The sequence below is a fragment of the Vombatus ursinus genome, unplaced genomic scaffold (genome assembly GCF_900497805.2).
Source record: "Vombatus ursinus unplaced genomic scaffold, bare-nosed wombat genome assembly UNPS02004691.1, whole genome shotgun sequence".
In the NCBI taxonomy this organism is placed as follows: domain Eukaryota; kingdom Metazoa; phylum Chordata; class Mammalia; order Diprotodontia; family Vombatidae; genus Vombatus; species Vombatus ursinus.
Window position 1 is genome coordinate 6110150 of NW_020944469.1, and position 20226 is coordinate 6130375.

Sequence of the window (20226 nt, forward strand, 5' to 3'; positions counted from 1 at the left end):
GTAAATTTGTCGGTAATAAAGACATTGACTATATTTCATCATTTCCCAGAAACTTTTATAGCTTTTCTTAATGTAGGCCCAAGTAGGAATAAATAAACCTGAATTTGTAGATTTCTCAGACTGAGCATGACTATGAATGATTTGCACTTATAAGAATATTATTGAATACTATGCAATTTGTGTTGATGCCAGTATATATGCAGTACCTAAGGGAAATTTGTAATATGTGAGCAGGAAGAATCAGTCAGGAAGTATTATTGATTTGGAAATACCCACAAAATTACCTAATTTTATTGTAAACTTCCCTCACAAATTTCATCTTTTTAGTTTACCTATTTACACCTCAGGTTAAGCGAGCTATTTGTGCGTGTTATAACTGAATTCAGTATATTTCAAATAACTGACATTTCCATGTTTTGATTCTTTAGTTTCATTTATCACCAGTGACTAGGAAACAATCCTTTCTTACCTAAGTTCCAATCTTAGTCACTGTGCCAAGGAACTCAGTGAAAGCTGCTATGATGCATAGGCTTAGCATTCATTAAGGAGTCCTTCTTAAGAAGCCCAAGCATTTCAATTTATTTTTAAAAAGAGAGAGAGAAGATGCACTAATATTAAGAAACATTTTGCATTTGACATTGATGCTGTATTTGAAAGAGAAGTCCTGTTATCATTTACTGCTGAGTCTGTCTAGTTTATTAAATAAGTGACATGCTCAAATTGGGAGCCTCCTTAGAAATAATGGTTCAGTGTGTGAAAATGTATGACACCTGTGTGTTATGGTTTACACTTTACATACATAAAGTGTGATGTGGGCTACAATAATATTGTTTATTCAGGGGTTAGAAACCACACTTGAGAATGGATTTCAACCTGGAGAGTCAATTCAGTCTTAGAAAGCTCCAAGAGTACATTGTGGGATACCTGCTATCTTAAGAGCACTAGCAGAGAAGGTCTTTATGGCCTCTTACAAACGAACACCATTATCACTATTTCTGTAGCAATACAAACCACACTTCTCTCTCATCAGGACTGTTTCTAACAACAGGTAAATCTGCTGTTATGACTTCACACTGCTACCACTACTATTATTCTTACCACTACTGCTCCGTATGTGGCACCTAGGATCATGGAGACTTCATGATTTGTAGACATTTTTGTTTAAGGATTATTATATATATGTAATATGTATGTGCATAAATACATATACATCAGGGGTTCTTAACCTTTTATGTCGGAGACCCCTTTATCAATCCGGTGAAACCTATCACCCTGTCTCAGAATCATGCTTTTAAATGAACAAAATGTGCGATTACAAAAGAAACCAATTATATTGAAATGCATTTTTCAAAATATTCTTTTAAAAAAAATTCACAGAGCCCAGGGGAAGAACCCTTGATGTACATATACATATATAGTAGAACTGATTTCTGTGTAATATCATTTTGATTCATTGACTGTTTTTCTTTTGAGCCATTGTTCATTTTAACTGCACAATATGTGGCTTTTAAAGTAATTTTATTAACAAAAACTTCGCGGGAAAAAGAACAACAGAGTTTGAATTCTCAGTTTTCAAACTTACTTTGTCTGTTTTCACACTACAGATATTTCAAACCGATCTCCTTTCATTATCTCATCAGCTATGAATGAAAAAAGAAGACAGCAAATCATCTGATTTTGCTAACTGAGAGACTTGGCTTGTATTATCTTTCCAACATGGCTAATACAACATTTCATAAAGTTTCGCGTTTCTTTAACCAACAGAAATTTTAACTTTTGTAGCTAGGATGTATACATTTTTAATTCTTCTCTTGATCCATTTCATCAATATGAGCATTTCCTTCCACCAGTACAAACTGTAACCCATCCATGCCTTCTCTTCCTGTGGCATTCTAGTCCTTTCATAAATCCTTCATCCTGGATCTATCCAACCCATTGGAAGCCTTCCTGTACTGCTTCTGACATTTCATTGGTACAAATGCAGCGCTCGAACTATCCATCTGTTATTCCACTTTCACTACATGACCAGTTTGCATCCTCTTCGGATCATACACTTTCTTGATGATGTCTTTATACATTTCATAAAGTTTCCATCTCTCTATGATCTCAAGGTATATTTCTTCTTCTCAACACACCATCACAATTCCATACTCCAGACAGTAAGAAACAGAGTCCTAGAAGGTGTAGATGCTACAGAGATAGGAAAATGTTATCGCTTTGGTTTTAGGAAAAAGTAAATTTCAACCCCTGGATAAAACTTTAAAGTATTCTTGATTTTGTATTTGTACTGTATTGACAGTTATTCACTAAGATTATATAGGCTTTAAATGTTGGTGATTTTCCCTTTTTGCTCTTCAAATGAGTTCTGTGTTGTAACTGGCTGTATTGTTTTCTATCACAGATTAAAGTGTTAACTTTCGTGTGTGATAAAATTTCGTGACTCGGTATCGTCACTGTGTGTTCTGCTCATTGGGCATATACTTCTTGGCACACCGCTCACCGCCCAGTAAGTTGCGTCGCTACCGCCGCCGCCGCCGCCGCCGTAACATTAAGAAAACCACAACAAAGAATAAAGCACTTGGTTCTTTTTCCCCAAAAAAACAAAGTGTCCCCAAAATAAAACTCGCGTGCTTTTGAAGGAAACACTTCTCCTTCATAAATTCGAGAACAAGCTTTTGTTTTAGGGGGCTAATTGTAATCGATTTTCGAAAAATCAGAAACCAATACAGTTGAATGTAGTAACCCCGATAATATGGCCAAGTGGTTTGAAGACCTCACAGTGCCCTCTCGGTAGGGACTTCTCATTTTAAGTTACCTGTCAGTGTTACGTTCCTTTGCACAGCACACCAGCTAATAACTCCCTTTTGTTTGGTTTTCTTTGGTTTTGAACACTTTGAGGTTTGAAAAGCGCTTTCCTCACCTCAACTCTGTGAGGTAGGTAGGTAGGTGCAGCTCTTACTAGCACTGTTTTTTGGACGAGGAAACTAAAGCCCTGACAAGGTAAGTGATTTTGGTTTTGGTAACGTAGCTAGTAAGGATCAGAGGTGGAATTTGGTCCTAGCTCTCCAGGCGCTAAATAGAGCCCTCTCTAATAACTCCAGGATTTGGATCCCTTTCCCTTTTATTTTCCCCCAAGTTTGACAAAATGGATTAACTGCCTTGGTTTGGTTTATTGCCTTGCCCGTTGGGCCTAACCACAAGCCTACCCTCAGGCATAGTTGTGTAGAATGCAACTACCCTTCCCTTAGCAGCTCTAACAAACCTTTTCAGCTTCCCCTTTCCTACAAAGGCCGAGCAAATTCTGACCTACAATCCCAAACTATCCCGCGCCACCAGCAATTTACAAGCGCCGGGCGCAGTGCTGGGCGTGGAGTATTCAAACCCGCAAAAAAAAAGTAAAGGAGCCCAAATTCCATCGAGGTGTTAGGGCCTTAAGGAGTTAAGGACCTGCTCGGGAGCATAGGTAGGGAAGAACCACTGGGAGCAAAGAAAGAAGGCCCAGCTGCTCTAGGACGCCTCCCGGTCCCAGCCCACATAGGTAGGCGGGCGGCCTGCTAGGCTAGGTCCGCCCCGCCCCGCCCCGCCCCGCCCCGCCGGAGGCCCCACCGGCCCAGGCCAGGGACCAACTTTAACATTATCACCGCCGTTGGGCACCAGCTGCCTAGGGATCATCTCAGCGCCCTCCTGGCACTGAAGCTCAAAGGCTGCTTCCCAGGAGCGGGCGAACAACAAGGGCACCCACTCCTTGAGCCCAGCGAAGGTGCCCCCATTGCGAGGCTGCCTTCCCTGGGACCAGGCGGGGGGAATGGGGGGAAACGACGACCACTCTCAGGCTTCCTCTTCCCTGCCTGACTCCAGGACTGGAGCTGAATGGTTAACCACGCGGGCTCCGAGCAGCCCAGCAGGGGGTGGGGGGAGGGGAAGGGCAGGGCGGAAGTGGGGAGGCTGGGGGGAAGGGGACCAGAGGGCGGGGCCTAGCCCAGAGTGTAGCCTGTGTGTCCCTCTCGGCTCCCTGTACAGGAAGCCAGGGCTGGAGAGGAGGGAGTCACCCGGTCATGGCGGCTGCGGGGGTGAGTCTCGTCCCCTTATCCTCCTCTTGGCTTTGCTGACAGGGCCCAGAGGCCCTGGCCGGGGCGTGGTCCGAGAGCCAGGGCCCCAGAGCGGGCGAGGCACTCGAGGCGAGGCGTCTGGAGCTCGAATGGCGGGCCTGAGAGGGTGGGGTGGGGGTGGGGAGCCGCTCCCTGGCGTTGACCTCTAGCCATTCTCCTTGTCCTCTTGCCCAGCCACCTCAGCTTGGAGTCGGCGTCGCTCCCAGTTCCCCCGTGCATCCCTCTTCCCCCGCTTCCCCAGAACTGAACCATCAGACAGTGGAGGGGATGGCTAGCTGGGAGGAGGGACGTTGGGCAGAGGGTTGTTTGTCGCCTTGCGGAGCTAGGCTTTGGGGGAGGAGCAGAAGGGAGACAATTGGGAGCATGAGTCAGCCTATCCCCGCCGCTCGTTGAGGGAGGGGGTTACCTCGAACCCGGCGAATACGGTTTTTGTGGGGTTTATTTCGGGGAAGACAACCTGGAGGGAGACTTCGCCGTTCGTCCATTAGCACAGTTGAGATTTTCTGGAGAACCTTCTGGCTAGGAAGCCATTTGCTCCCGTGAACTGCTCCGTAACCCTGGGAGCTTGCACTGAGCTCCTGTTATTCCCCCATTTTAGAGATAAGGAAAATGGAGGTAGAGATTGGGCCTTTCCCAAGGTCACACAGATAGTACGTGACCCAGCCAGAGTTACACACGGATCATCTGACTGCAAATCCAGGTCTCTTTCTACTCACACTGCCTCTTGCTGTGGACCTATCCCTATGTTTACAGTAGGAGGGCTCACCATACACTATTTTGACAACTGCGTAGGCCCTCTTCCGGGGTCCATATCATGGGGAATCATCTTCTTCACCAGAGCACACCTGTCATAATATTCTCAGGATCGTCTATATATATATAAACTGCCAGCCCAAGTCATGGGGCAGTTTCCCTCAAAGCAAAAGCCTGGACTGGTTTGGGGACAAATAAAGGCTGGTAAGTTTTGGTAACACTTAAGGGGCACCCTTCTTACTACCTCTCCCTTGTTTTTTCCCCTCCTCCTTTCTCCATTAACAGTCAACCTCATAATCCAAGACTGTTCCCTTTTTTTTTTTTAATTTTCTGTCTGAAATATGATTATTAGTTGAAACCCAGACAAATTAAATCCAGATGTTGAATGCTCTTGTGGTATTTCAGTACATCTGAATTTAGGGTTACTTTTCCTGTTCAATAGTTCAACAAGGTTTTTCACAGCACTGTTAAACATCCCTCTTTCTATTGTAATCAAGACAGCCATGTCTTAAAACCATGAGTGATAAACTCTACATGGCCATATCTTGTAAACTTTCCTGAATGATGATCTGAATATTTCACCGTATCTTTACTCTGGCCTCTACAAGGCAGTCTTTGTAGACCAAACTATTGTTAGGTGTATTTGTGGATGTGGCTAAATATTGGAAAATTAAATATAAGTTTTAAAAATTGTTTTGTCAAAGGTTCAACTGGTCCTCAAAATGATGTCTGTCTTATTTGTACTTGTATATGGTGGTCCTTTACAATGATATGTTAAAGTTTACATGAATTTGATGCATTTCAGAATCATGAAAGTGTTACCTGTTAGTGAAAATTTGAAATAAGCAATGTGATTGTTGACTTTGTGGTGGTGGGGTTGGTGGGGTCTAGTGTTGCTGTGAAAAAGATACTTTATTAAAGTATTGTCATTTAAATTGGGATTTGACTCTTAATGCTTAAAATCCTTATGACAAGTTGTACTCCATGGCAAATAATAAAAGTTTGCTGATACACTTTGAGCTTGCTAAAACCAAAAGGCTTAACCTATTACAATGATCTCTTGGTCTTAGAAGAGACAATCTTTTTGGTAAGTAGAGCTGAGCAAAGTGTGCTGAAATTAGTAATTTATCTCTATAGCACTTAAAGGTTTAGAAAGTAAAAAATAAAAACCTATGAGGTAGGCAGGACAAGTATTGTTATCCCCACATTACAAGTGTTATGAAGTGACTTGGTCAGGCTCATATAACTTAGTGTGAGAATTGGGAGAAGAAGCCAGATCTTCTGTGTCGGAGTCACTTTTTTCGTGCTTGGTACCGATGTTCCCTTGTTCTCTCATCCTTTCCCAGGGCATAGCTGAGATCTTATCATTTAGTTAGATCCCACTGCCAGTTCCCTGTTTCCCTTCCTGACTCCCAGCAGTTTGATTTATGCCTGGGAGACCGGGTTAGAGAAATACAGTTTTCAAAAGAAAATTAGTTGCATAATCTTAAAAAAACACTAAATGTGCATCTTAAATGCTTTTTGATGACAGTGGTATTGAAAGAAGGTGGCAGCTGCTGCTTCCTCCCTAACCCTTTTTCACCCCCGTGGATAAGGAGGAAAAGGCAATACACAAAACAGGCAAATGAGGCCAGTCTTAGTTTTCGTAATTCAATTTAGCAAGTGTTTTTTGAGGGGCCATTAGCAAACATTTTATTAAGCACCTGCTGTCTCCAAAGGAAGGCATCGTGCTACATGCTTTGGATGCAAAGATGAATAAGACAGTCCTGCCTTAGGAGTTCAGTCTAGCAGAGGTGAGAAGCATTCGGCATTCCAAAGAAGGCAGTGAAGCACAGAACAATTCAATATTTACAGGTTGTTTGGAAAACCTGCAGATAGGGTGATAAAGAGACTGACCTTCAGAATATTAGAGAACAATGGGAAAAGATTTCAAAACCTCTTTTTTCCAGTGTTCATAAGATGGAGGAGGTCAAGGTCCCAGTATGTGGGTTACATCTGACTCTCAAATTGATAGTAATTCAGTCCACCTCCCAGACATTCCCACTCAGTGTTCCATGAATATTTTAATATAAATTATATTGAAATATATGTACAGAGGCAAGATATGGACAAAATCCTCTCAGAGTTCAGAGGAGAGAGAGATCATTTTTTTTTGTTGGGAGATTAAGACTTGGTTAAGAAAGTAATTTCTAAGCTGGCAAGCAAGGGTTGGGGAAAAGTTCACTTGTCCAAGATAGGGGAGGCAGTACTGCATTTCCAGGTTTAAGGTCAAAAAAAGAGTAGGCAAATCCCAGAGAACAGCGTATTCTGGTGTAGCTGGAATAATGTGAGGTAAGGTTGGAAAGGTAAGTTGAAGCCAGATTGTGGAGGGTTTGTAATTCCTGCCTGAGGAATTTGACCTTTCTTCAGTACACATGTGGGCACACTTTGGATTTTTTTTTTTTAAAGAAAGTGACCTCACAGCTGTGATTTACAAAGATTACTTTGGTGTGTATATTAGATTGAAGTGGGAAGGAGTTATTGACATTGTCTAGATGAAATGTATTGAGAACCTGAAGTAAGGGGAGGGGGGAGGCAGCAAGAATGGACATGAAGGAATAGATGAGAGTTAGACTTGACAGAATTTATCAAATGAAAATGAGGATTGAAGGAGAGGGAGGAATCAGAGATGGAGTCAAGGCTTTCTACCTGTCTGGTGCCACTGACAGGAGGAGCAAACCATAAAGAGCTGCAGAGGCTTTGGGAAGAAAGACAGTGGGTGGGTTTGGTTTTGAGTTTACAGTCTGACCTGGATCCCCACGTAGAGGCATGTAGGAGAGTGATGAGGCACTATGGCATAGTGGACACAGATCTGGACTGAGAGATGGACAGACCTGAATTTGAATTTCTCCTCGTGCTCCTTCAGTGACTTTGGACAAGCCACTTAACACTCAACCTCAGTTCCCTCATTTGTAAAAAGGGGATAATATTAACACCTACCTCACAGGATTGTACGAGTACATAATAAATGAGATAAATATGTAAAGTGTTTTGCAAACCTTAAAGTGCTATATAAATGTTATCTCTTGTTAATTATAATAACTCATTATTAGTAAGAATAAGTTGACCTAGCAATGTGCCAGGTTGAACCTTTGCCAAATATGGCTTTGAAAATTGGTTTCAAACCAAAAGGTTTTCCCAGCAGCCCCATTTGGGCCCATAAGCATGACTGTAGGCGAGACAAAGTCAGCAGGAAGGGTGGCTACCTGAGCAGCGGACACATTTCTGAGCTGCTACTTCCTTGCTTGGTCCTCAGAACCTTACAGAATGATAGCTGTGTTAAAAACAACGTAAGAGGAAAGCCCTGCCTCAGCCTTGTGTGTTCTACAGTGTCTTAGGGGTGCTGGGGGTTGAGTCAGAGCATTCCTTTGCTCCAGGGACCCCTGGAACTTAATGAAAGGGAACAGGCAACATTCCTGCTGAGCCTGCTCACCCTTCCACACATGGAGATCCAAAGCCAAAAAGGAAACCAAGACCCTGTCTTGCAGAAGCTCATATCTTATAGTGGGGGTGGGGGTGGGGTGGGTGGTAGTGATTGATAAGTGAATCATTTACCAAGTAATTTGGAGTCAGGAGGACCAACTAATCCAGCAGTTATGTTAAAATGAGACCAAAGGGAGAGCATTTCTTGGGAGAGGCTGGGGGCGTCAGGGTTCTGGGAGGGTGATGGGGGGAGCTGATAGGCCAAGGGAGGTGGCAGGACGTGGAGGTCACTGGGTTGTATCTAAGGGCCATGTCACTTAGCACTGAAGAATTCCTCAAGAAGCTTTGGTCTGTGGTTTTGCCTCTGGGATGCCTCTGCCACCTTCAGGCACTGACACTTTGACTGGGTCCAAGTCCTGGGATGCTGGAAAAGGCAGAGAATTCTTTCAGACAGTGAAAGTGGATGGAGGCACAACAAAAAGCTCCAACATTTCTACCCTACCCCTACCCCCCACCCTCACCCCGACCCCTTTATCCTCTAGGTTTCTATGAGATGAGCTGCCCAGTGATTTTGTACTTCATGTACCTGGTGAGCGGGGCCCACGTCTCCAAGACTGTGGATGGACACCAGAAGTTGTCTCTGGCCTCTGAGAAATTTAGAAGAATTTGCCAACGTGAATATAAAACTTCGAGGAAGCACACAGCTAGTACAAAATAAAAGACTTTTAGGTTTGTTTTTATTGGTTCTAAATGTCACACAAAACATTGACACGAGAATAGCTTTGTTGGGAGGAATACTCACTCGAACATCCGCATTTGAAAGGCCCTTTGGGTTATGTGTTCCAGCCTCTTGGTAGGCTTAAGTGTTTCAACCACATATGCTTCCTGGCTTTATTTTCTGTATAAACATGCAAAAGAGGTTTTAAAAAAAAAAGAATAATAAAGACAATTAAACATGAATAAAACCAGAATAACAAGCACCAATTCAATCCACCACGTATTCATAAAGTGCTGTGCACATGGCTCTGAGGATACAGAGGCAAAAATGAAGAAATCCCTGCACTCAGGGGGTTACCTTCTGTGGGGAAACTGCCCATACAAGGATATACACAATTCATACGAATTTCTGGGAGGAGGGCCAGAAAAGATCACTTTTAGGAGATGACAATTGAACTGACCCTTTACGGGAGCATGGCGGTCCAGGAGAAGCACTGTAGACGTGGGGGACAGCCTCCAAGTTGGAGGAGACCTCAGGCGGTCCACACCAATCCATAAGCACGAATCCCTCTACACTCTAATCAACAAAGTGCTCTTTGTCTGATGACCCCCTGGAAGGGGGAAACACACCACGTGCTGGAGCAGCCCAATCCACTTTCAAGTAACTCTTATTCGCAAGTTTTCTGTATACGAAACCTCAGTTTTTCGCACTGTATCCTCTACTCTTTGGTCCCCATTTGTGTTTCCCAAGACCGAGCAGAACAAGTGAAAACTCTTCAAATGATTAAACGTAGCTGAGATTTCTGGCCTCTTGCCCTCCCACTCCAACTTCTACAGGATACACGTTTGCAATTCCTTTAACCTAAATTGAGGTTTGGAGGGATTATTGGTTTTCCCTACCACATAGCCACAAATATTCTCTTCGTGGGTACCTTTTGTGGTAAATCTGGCCATACCAGACAATGAAAGCAAGCAAAGCAGGAAATGGATGTACCTGAAGGCAAATTGATTGGGATAGTAATTGGGGGGATACTCAATGGGTCCTTGGTCTCAAATATTCAGAGATACGGCTGCTGAGTGGCCCCAGAGTGCTTTCAGTTTGGAGTGTGTGTGTTTCCTGAGATTTGCAAAGGATCTCTGGCTTCCCAGATTTGTGTAACAGCTGCAGTGCAGGCCCTTGGAGCTCTCTGCAGCCCAAAGACCAAAGTTTGGTCGTCTTTCATTTATAAAAAGGAATCTCACTTCCTCATGGGGGCTGTGAGGTTCCTCACAGTCATTTCTTCTCTCCCCTTACAAAGGTCTATATTGACACAGTGTCAGAAGCCAAAAGTGGAATAGAACTTTGTAGCAAACCTTGGGCCTAAATCTGTGAGGAGACTTTCTATTCTGCCTGCAGGCTCAGGATCAGAAGTGAGGGGGGCCTGGAACTCTTGGGTGGGTGCTTGAACTGGTGACTTTTGTAAACCGTGCAGGGGGGAGGAGGTGGAGATTGGATCACTCTTAGAAATTCAAAGTCAGTGATGAACAGGAATCCATGATGCATTTAAAAAAAAAAAAGCAGTATAAAGAAATAACACATACACATGCACACACAAACACATGGAAAGGAGCATGGTATAGTGGATAGAGAACTAGCCTTGAAGCCAGGAAGACCTGGGTTCACATCCCTCCTCTGACTCTGGCTCTGTGACTCCTGGCCAAGTCAGATAACCTTTCAGTGTTTTTTCTAAACCAGTGGTTCTCTCCCTTTTTGGGCTCAGGAACCCTTTACACTCCTAAAAATTAGTGAAGACTTCAAAGGGTTTTTGTTTATGTAGATTATACCTATTGATTTCATTGTAGAAATTAAAACTGATAAAATTTTAAAGTATCTATTAATTCATTTTAAAAAATAATAAACCCATCCCATATTAACATAAATAACATTTTAAATGAAAATTACTAAGTTTTCCAACACAAAAAAAATTAGTGGCATTGTTTTACGTATTTTTACAAATCTCTTTAATGTCTAGCTTAATAGGATTTTAATAATAGCATTTAAATAACATTTTAAGATCTTGCAAAGTGCTTTACAAATATTGTCTCATTTGATCCTCGCAACAACCCTGAAAGGTAGTTACTGTTATCCTATTTTACAGATGAAGACATTGAGGCAGACAAGTTAAGTGACTTGCCCATTGTTACATAGCTAGTAAGTTTCTGAGGTCAGATTTGAACTCGGGTCTTCTGACTCCCCTTCCAGCACTCTACCTACTGCACCATCTAGCTCTCTGACATGTTTTAGTTGAAATATATGAAGAAAATCTGGCCCCAAACAGATAAGTAGTTGAAAAAAAGGAATATTCTAGTAGTTCAGTAAACACTTATTAAGCTCCTGCTATGGGCCAGGCTCAGTGCTAAGCACTGGGGAATACAAAGGAGGGCAAAAGACAGCTGGTGTCCTGTGGAGGAGATCACCAGCAAACAAACATGTACAGATAAGCTATCTACAGGACTAATGGGAAATAATTAACAGAAGAAAGGCACTAGAAATAAGGGATCCAGAAAAACTTCCTGCCGAAGAGGGGATATTAGCCCAGAGGCAGAGGAGAGACAGCCAAAAGAAAACGCCCCTAGCAGAGAGATGGAGTGTGTTGTTTGTGGCACAGCTTGGAAGCCAGTGTCACTGCATCAAAGGGAAGGGGGTGGTTAGAGATGGAATTTGTAAGGTGTAAGAAGACTAGAAAGGGGGGTGGAGGTGGGTAGGTTATGAAAGGCCTTGAATGCCAAACGGAGGATTTTGTATTTGATCGTAGAGGTGATGGAAAGCCACCGGAGCTTATTGAGATTGGAGGGGACATGATCAGATGGGCACTTTCAAGATAATCACTTTGGCTGCTGAATGAAGGATGGACTGGAGTGGAGGGAGACGTGTCAGGAAGGCCAAGCAACAAACTTTTGCAGTGGTCCAGGCATGAGGTCTTGAGGGCAAATAACATCTTAGTAGAATTACAAAGGTAGTTTTCACTTCACAAGACCCCTGTGTCAGGGACCCCCAGGGACCACACTTGAGAAACATAGTAATAGGCAGCTCTCTTTGACTCGGAATTGCAGAGGGTGTACCGACAAGCATTGCTTGAGGGGTTTTACCACCTGGCAGTTCCCTGTACCAATGAAGTCACAACTCTAATTCAATGCTAAATTTTTTTTAACTAAAAATCATACAAATTATACAGCATGTGTGTATGCAAGAGAGGTGAACAAGAATTTCAGCATTATAATACTTAAGAGATTTATCTACTTTAAAATTTCTCTCTCCATTTACTAAGTAGGACATTCTTCAGAGGGTTCAGTGTATAGCCTCCCGCATTTCTCTCCACCTCACCCCTTCCCCTGTCATATGAAGAGACTTCAACATTCCTGTCAATGAATCTCCCTCAAATGTCCGCCATGTACTGAGATGGTCGTACTCTTGATCTTGCCATGACCCACAAATGTTCTACTTCTGTGTGCATAAACTCTAAATTCCATTATCTGATTATAATATGTTATCATTCAATCTTTCCCTATGCCTAACCCTATTCTTCCTTCACACTGTGACTTCCAAGCCTTCCAACCCTCAGGACTTTCCCATTCCACACTCCTGCTCTGGCTATACTTTTTTCCATTTCTAATCTTGATTTCCTCCTTGGTGAAACAGTTTAAATCGACACATCTTCTATGCTTAAATCCCTTTGCTCACCCCATTCCGTACCCACTGGCCCCCTGCCCTGTCATCATTTACAACTTAGAATACTTCTAGCATCTGCTTCCTTTGCTCTCATTGATGTGCTGCTGAGTGGAGCTGTGGGAAATCTCGAAGCTCTGCTGATTAGACCTGCTACAACTTTCGGTTATGTCATCTCAACTAGATACTCATTGTAGTAATTAAGCAATCATCTGACTCCCTCCTCATTGATTCTTTATATTCTACTCCAGAACTGTCTGGCTTGTGTCTTCTCAAGCCTCCCACGGCTCCCCTCACCCTCTTAGGAGAGTAAGATCAAGGCCATTCACTGAGGGCTCCCTCTTTTCCACTTCTCATCTCATAACCTTCATCTCCTGCTACGGCCTTTATTCCAGTCTCTGATGAAGAGGAGGCCCTTCTCTTGGCCAAAGCCAGCTTTCATCCCCTCTCACATATACCCTTCTCTTCACTCCTACAAATCCTGTCAAAGTTTAGACTGCCCCCACCTCTCACCTGGACGATTGCAGTAGCCTTCTAATTGGTCCTCCTGTTTCAAGGCTGCCTACTCCAGTCCATCCATCTCCAGTCAGCTTCCCAAATGACTTTCCTAAAGCCTAGATCTGTCTGGTACCTCTCTCCTCAGTGACCTCCAAGGGCTTCCTCTTGCCTCTAGGATCAGGTGTAAAGTTCTCTGGTATTTAACACTAGAGCCTGGTCCCTTCTTACCTTTCCGTCCCTACCGGTGACTCTTCTCCATGCCCCCTAGCATCCAGTTACACGTGTTTATTTGCTATTCCTCACAAATGACACCCCATCTCCCTGTGCCTTTCTTCTGCCTTTCTCCCGTTCCTGGAGTTTCCTTCCTCCTCACTTTCAGAACATCTGTCTTCAAGGCTCAAGTCAAATGCCACCTTCCAGCAAAGGCCTTTCCCAGGATCCTTTGTCTCCCCCTCTTCCCCCCCCTCCCCAGTTGTTACAGCTTTTTCCTTTAAGGTTACAATTCATCTACTCTCTGCATCCTGTAGGAACGTATTAATTTACATGTCTCACTATTAGAATATATCATAGGATTTGAGAGTTGGAAGGGGCCCTCAGAGGATGTATAGCATCTCCAACCCTCTCAAGTGGAATCTCCCTCACATTGCTATTGAACAGATATCGATAGGCAGCTGGTGGCACAGGGGACCAAGTCCTAGGTTCTGTCAGGAAGGCCTCAGACCCTTGTTAGCTGTGTGACCCTGACAAGTCACATAACCTTTGTTTGCTTCAAATGAAGATCATAATAGCAGCTACCTCCCAGGGTTGGTATGAGGTTCAAATAAAATAATTGTAAAGGCTTAGCACAGTCCAGGCACATGTCATTGTTCAGTCATTTCAGTCGTGTCTGACTCTTTGTGACCCCATTTGGAGTTTTCTTGGCAGAGATACTGGAATGGTTTACCATTTCCTTCTCCAATTCATTTTACAGATGAGGAAATTGAGGTAAAACAGGGCTGAGTGACTTACCGAGGGTCACACAACTTGCAAATGTCTAAGGCCAAATTTGAAATTAGTAAAATGAGTCTTCCTGACTTCAGGCCTGCCACTCTAACCACTGGGCCACTTAGCTGCCCCCCAACCGGCACTTGGTAGGTGCTTAATAAAGGCCTTTTTGCCTTCCCTTTCCCCAAATCCTCACTGTAATATGTCCAACAAGTGGTTGTCCAGCTTCCACTGGAGTTACCTCCAAGGAGGGGAGAGCCCTACTACCTTTCTGTGCAGCTCATTCCCCTTATGGGCAGCTCTAATCGTTGTCATTGTCCTCCAGCCTGGTGACTTGAAGACGGTTATTCTGTAGGTCTCTTTCTCTGCCCTCACCCTCCTCCTCCCTGGGCCTGTTCTTTCCAGGGACATATGCAGTCTTGACATGTGCAGTCACTTCAGCCACTTTTTTCACTTCATAGACTCAAGGCTCTTCGATGTGCCCTCCTTTACACTCCAAGTGAGGTGCCAAGAAATAAACACAGTACTCCTGATGAGCTATAATAAGGGTGGAGTAGCGTGGGATTATATAAATCAGTCAGTCATTTATTAAAGTTTCTTGTGTTCCATGGACTTCCATTTCCTCTCAATGCAGCTAAGTGTGCATTAGTTTTGGGGGGCTGCCATATCGTATTGCTGACTCGTCAAGATTGCATTGTACCAACCACTCCCCACTCACCCCTCCTCCCCATCCTTTGTAGAGCAATTGCTGTCTGGCCGTGCCTCCCTTGTCTTAGATCTGTGAAGTTCCTTATTTCTATACCTAAGTACATGATTTTACATTTATCTCTATTGATTTTCATCCTATTAGATTCAGCCCATTTCTTGAGCCTGGCAAAATCTTTGGGGATCTTGACTGTCACCCATTGTATCAGTTATTCCTCCCAGCTTGGTAGCATCTGCAAATGTGATAAGCATGCCACCTACCACTGCTTCCAAGTTATTGATAAAAAAGGATCCAGCTTTGTCTTTTGTGTTCCTGGAACGATTAACTCAACCCAGCCTTCTCAACATTTTGTAGCTGGTTTTCACTGGCCTCATTCTTCCTCCTTCCATTACTCCTTAAGGCATCAATATGGCTCATGGGATATAATGTGGGAAGCCCTGGAAGGCATAAGGGCTGAATTCTTGTTCCCAGGATGATAGAACCTAGTTCTAGAGCTCACTGGGGATGGTTGAGACTAGAATGTAGGTGACTGAGGGCCTTTGAACATAGGATGTCAGAGCTGAGACCTTAGAACAAAGAATGTAGGGACCAGAAGGGTTCCTAAGACACAGACTGTTTGTTAGTCTGGGTAACTGAGCTCAGAAAGGGAAAACTAGCTGCCTTTATTTGCTCAGTCAACCCAAGGTGGAACCAGGACTGAAATTGTCCTTTATTCCCTGGCACAGGGCCAATCTCAAATCCCTGGACGGCATTGACATTGAACCAGTAACAACTACTCTGAATCCAGCCATCCAACCAGTTCTGAATCCGTGTCATTTTCTTATGAGCTCTGAGACCCTGGGCAAGTCACCTCACCTCTTGGAGTCTTAGTTTCTTATTCTGTAAAGTGGGGATCATAATAGCACAGGTTCACTGTGGGGGTCCAGGGAGATGCCATGTAAAACCCTTTGCCATCATCAAGGCCCTGTGTAAATGCTAGTGCTTACTGTTATTTATAATCCATTGCTCTCTTATCATCTCCACAAGAACAGTGTATGATACTTGATCAGAAGCCCAGCTAAAATCTAGGTAAAGTCTATCCACAGCATTTCCCTTGTCTACTTAATAGTTTTATAATCCTGTCAAAAATTAGGAAATGAGATTAATCTGGCAGGACCTCGTCTGCTGTAGCTAATCGGGCTCTTGGTCATCATTGCTCCCCTTTCTAGATGTTCCAAAAAGTGAGCCTTTGCAGAATTTTTGCAGGAATTGAATTTGAACTTTGACCAGTAGTTTACAGATATTGTTCTTCTCCCTTAAAAAAAAATGGGCTAGGATTTGCCTTTCTCCAAAGTTGTGATATCTCTCCTCTCAGGAGGCAGCTGCGTAGCACAATGGATGGAGCAAGGGGCTCAGAGCTAGGAAGACCTTAGTTCAAATTTGGCCTCGGACACTTACCACTGTGTGACTCCTGGGCAGGTAACTGAACCTCTCTGTTCCTCTAGGTTTCCTCAACTGCCAGATGGGGACATTAAGTCATGAAGCACCCATCTTGAAGGGTTGTTGTGAAGATCAAAGGAGGTGATATTTGTAAAAGTGCTCAGCCCTGTGCTTGGCACACAGTCCGTGCTATGTAAATACTTATGGCCTCCTTCCCCTCCTGTCGTCCATGATCTTTCCAGTATCACTAGGAGTAGCTCAGCATTTTACATGTAAGCTCCTTGTGGACAGGGGCTAGTTTTGCCTTTCTTAATACCCCCAAGCACTTAATGATTATTTCTAGACTCAACTCTTGACCCAATAAAACGACATGTCTCTAGGAGGAGTTATTAAGTTGCTTTCCTCTTGATTTCCTTTTGGATTATTTTAACAAAAAGCAAAGAAACTGTCTTTAGCAAAACAAACTGGGGAACCCTGGGGTTTGTTTTTGTTGTTGTTGGGTTTGTTGTTTTGTTTTGTTTTTCTTCCGTGGGTAGGAGGAGGAACCAACCTGGAAAAGAAAAGGCCTCTTTTAACAAGTCAAAGTGCATAGAAGTGCAGCATCACTATTAAAATTTCAAAGTTAGGATAATGCAAGTATATCCTTTAACCCCCAATCCACCCTGGATTCTAGGAGAATGATCTCATTTTCAAAGGGAAAGTGGCCCCCTATTGAAAGGGGGAGCAGTGACTGATAACCACTTCCTTAACTGGTTATCTTTGAGAGCCAGGAGGCCTTTGTCAACCCTGACTCAAGTGATTATCTTAAGTAACTGAAAATTTAATATGAAAGAGAGAAAATAAGAAAGGCACCTTGTGTGCTTTTTCACCACTGCTTTTAAAGAAGGCTAGGTAGATCTGGAAAGAAAAAAACGAATTGGAAAATTAACTGAGGGAACTTTTCTTATTACCTCAGGAGTTATCTTTATGCTTTTGAATGCAAATCCCAAAGTCTCTACAGGATTGCAGTTTTAAGAGACATGTAAAACAAATTATACCAGGTGGGGTGTCTTGTATTTGAGATGGATTGCAGTCATGTTTTTAAAAATTGGAAAAGGTGAAAGATGAGTTCACTGTCCTGATTCTGTTTCTCTGGATGCCTTCCAGTTTACTAATGGCCTGCCTTATGTACTTCCCAGAGTAGTGTTTCACAGGGAGTCTGACCAAAGCTTGGAGGACAGCAAAACTGTCTTGGGACATGATCCCTCCATTACTGTCAGCTCAAACCAAACTGGGACTTTTTTTGGTTGCCGTATCATGCTACTGACCCATTGAATTTATGATCCACTAAAACCTCGAGATCTTTTTCAGATAACTTATCAAGTCAGCCCCGCCCCCTTCCATCTTGTAGGTGTGAAGGTGGTTTTTCTAAAACCTACATGAATTTCCGTTTATTCAATTTCATCTTATTGAGTTTGGCCCAGGACTGTAGCTGATTGAAGTCTTTAAATTGTGTCACATCTCCAGCTTTAGTGCCTTCCTTCCCCCAGTTTTATGTGTTCTGTAGATTGGATAAATATTATCTATGACTTTATCCAAGTAACTGGTAAAAATGTTAAGCAACACAGGGCCAAGTACAGATCCTTGGGGTACCCCACTAAAGACACCCTTCCAGACTGGCATCCATCCTTCCATGCCTGTTCTTTGGATCTAGTTCTGAATGAATCTATATGCCCCATGTCTCCATTTCCCAAAGGAATAGCTTGAGAGATTTTGTCAGATGCCTTGCTAGAATCTGGGCAAGTTGTATGAAATGTGTTTCCATGAAGTAGCAATCTAATAAAACTGTCAAAAAGAGATTAGTCTAGAATGGCCTGTTCTCAAAGATGCCATAGTGACTGCAACTGTGGCTTCTTTTTCAAGATATTTACTAACCTCTTCAGTAATGTTATGGAATGTTGCCTTGATTCAGAGTCATGCTCACAGACCTATAATTTCATTATTCTCCTTTCTTCTCTCTTTTTTTTTTAAATTAGAACAATATTTTCCCTCCAGTCTTAATAGCATTTCTTCCATCCCTCATGATCTTTCTACAGTCAGTGCCAATGGTTCCACAAACTCTTTGGCCATTTCTTTCAGTACATTGTGATGTAGGGTATTGGAGCCTGGTAAACTGAGCTTATTCTGTCTTCTGCTATCTGTTGCTATAGGCCCATCAAGTCTAGGCAAAGTGTTCATAGCCTATTTCTGACTTTTCCCTAAAATGGCTCATGACCCCTTTTTGTCTTAACTTTTCTTACCAATCTGAGCTTGATTTTTTTCTGAGCTGTTTTTACAGATCCATGGCCGCCTTCTGTATTTTGTATTTGAGATCTGCCCTTTCATCTTTCATACATGTCTTTTTTTTAATTAATTTATTTTGATTTATCAATAATCACCTCCATATACTTTTGAGTTTAAAATTTTTCTCCCCCTTCCTCCCCACCACCCTCCCCAAGACGGCGCACAATCTGATATAGGCTATACATTTACAATCATATTAAACATATTTTCACATTTGTGATGTTGTAAGTAAAAATTAAAACCAATAGGAGGAACCATCGGAAAAAGGAAACAAAACTCAATGGAAGAGAAAAAAAAATAGCAATTCGACTTCCATAGTTCTTTCTTTGGATGTGGATAGCATTTTCCATCACAAGGCTCTAGAGATGTCTTAGATTCTTGTATTGCCAGGAAGGATTAAGTTTATCAATATTAGTCATCACACAACGTGGCTGTTATTGTGTACAATGTTCTCTTGGTTCTGCTCACTTCACTCAGCATCAGACCATACAAGTCTTTCTAGGTTTTTCTGAGGTCAGCCTGTTCATCATTTCTTATAGCACAATAGTATTCCATCACATTCATATACCACATCTTGTTCAGCCATTCCCCAGTTGATGGGCATCCTCTCAATTTCCAATTCTTTGCCACCACAAAAAGAGCTTCTATGAATATTTTTGTACACATATGTGTCTTTTTAAAATTGAAGCTGGTTAGTGAGTCCCCTGTGCCTCCATATTGTTCTCTTTAAACAACTTTCTCTTTTCCTCCTCCTCAGAAATCTGTTTGAGAGCCCCCATCCTCCTGAGTTGACCTCCTCTTGAATTTTAGGCCCATCCTTTCTCTGAAGCCTTTGCAAATCTAAACCGGTTAATGAGTTCTCCCCAAATCTAAGAGTAGTGTCAAAATGACTCACTTTCCTCTCCTTGTCTATCACAAATTCTTAGATCAAGTAGTTACGTTCTGTCAGTGTTCCTATCATTTCTACCTCCAGCAATCATTTTCTTCTTTGTTAGGTAAACTCGGATCCAAAATGTACTTGCCCCTCATTGATTCCTTTTTCTTTTGAAGGATAGCACAGCACTCTCCACTTATGTCATTAAAGTGCCTTTGTATCTTTAAAACTTGTCAGGAAATTAATCATTCTGCTCGTGATGCATGGAGAACTCTTGAGAGCATATAGAGAGATAATTGAAGTCTCTCATCATTACTATATCATGCCTCAACGTCAAACTTGTAATATTTTTCCTAAGCTTAATCAATTTTTTCCTTCTCTTGAGGTAGCCTATAGCCCACAGCCCACAAACCGTGCGTGTCCTGTAGGGTTCTGTCCTTAACTCTTCTCCCTCTATACTCTTTCACTTGGTGATCTCCTCAGCTCTCATAGATTCACTGATCATCTCTCTGCTAATGATTCTCACGTCTTTGTATCCAGCCTAACTTCTCTGCAGATCTGTAGTCTTACATCTCCAACTGACATCAGAAATCTTGAACTGGATGTCCTGTCGACATCTGAAACCAGACATGTCCCAAACTGAATTCATTATCTTTCCTCCCACACCCTCCCAACT

The 20226-nt window shown here is 42.8% G+C and overlaps 1 protein-coding gene across 4 annotated transcripts in view; it reads left to right on the plus strand.

The window, feature by feature from the left end:
* The first annotated feature begins 3978 nt into the window (after nt 1-3978).
* The window catches only part of APOOL (apolipoprotein O like), an 88072-nt gene continuing 71824 nt past the window's right edge, over nt 3979-20226 (plus strand). For 3 of the 4 annotated variants that reach the window (XM_027839967.1, XM_027839969.1, XM_027839981.1), the window contains exon 1: nt 3979-4070. In XM_027839967.1, the coding sequence (XP_027695768.1) occupies nt 4056-4070 (15 nt within the window). In that variant the 5' untranslated portion in view covers nt 3979-4055. The remainder of the gene's footprint in view (nt 4071-20226) is intronic. The other variant, XM_027839973.1, reaches the window with a different exon arrangement.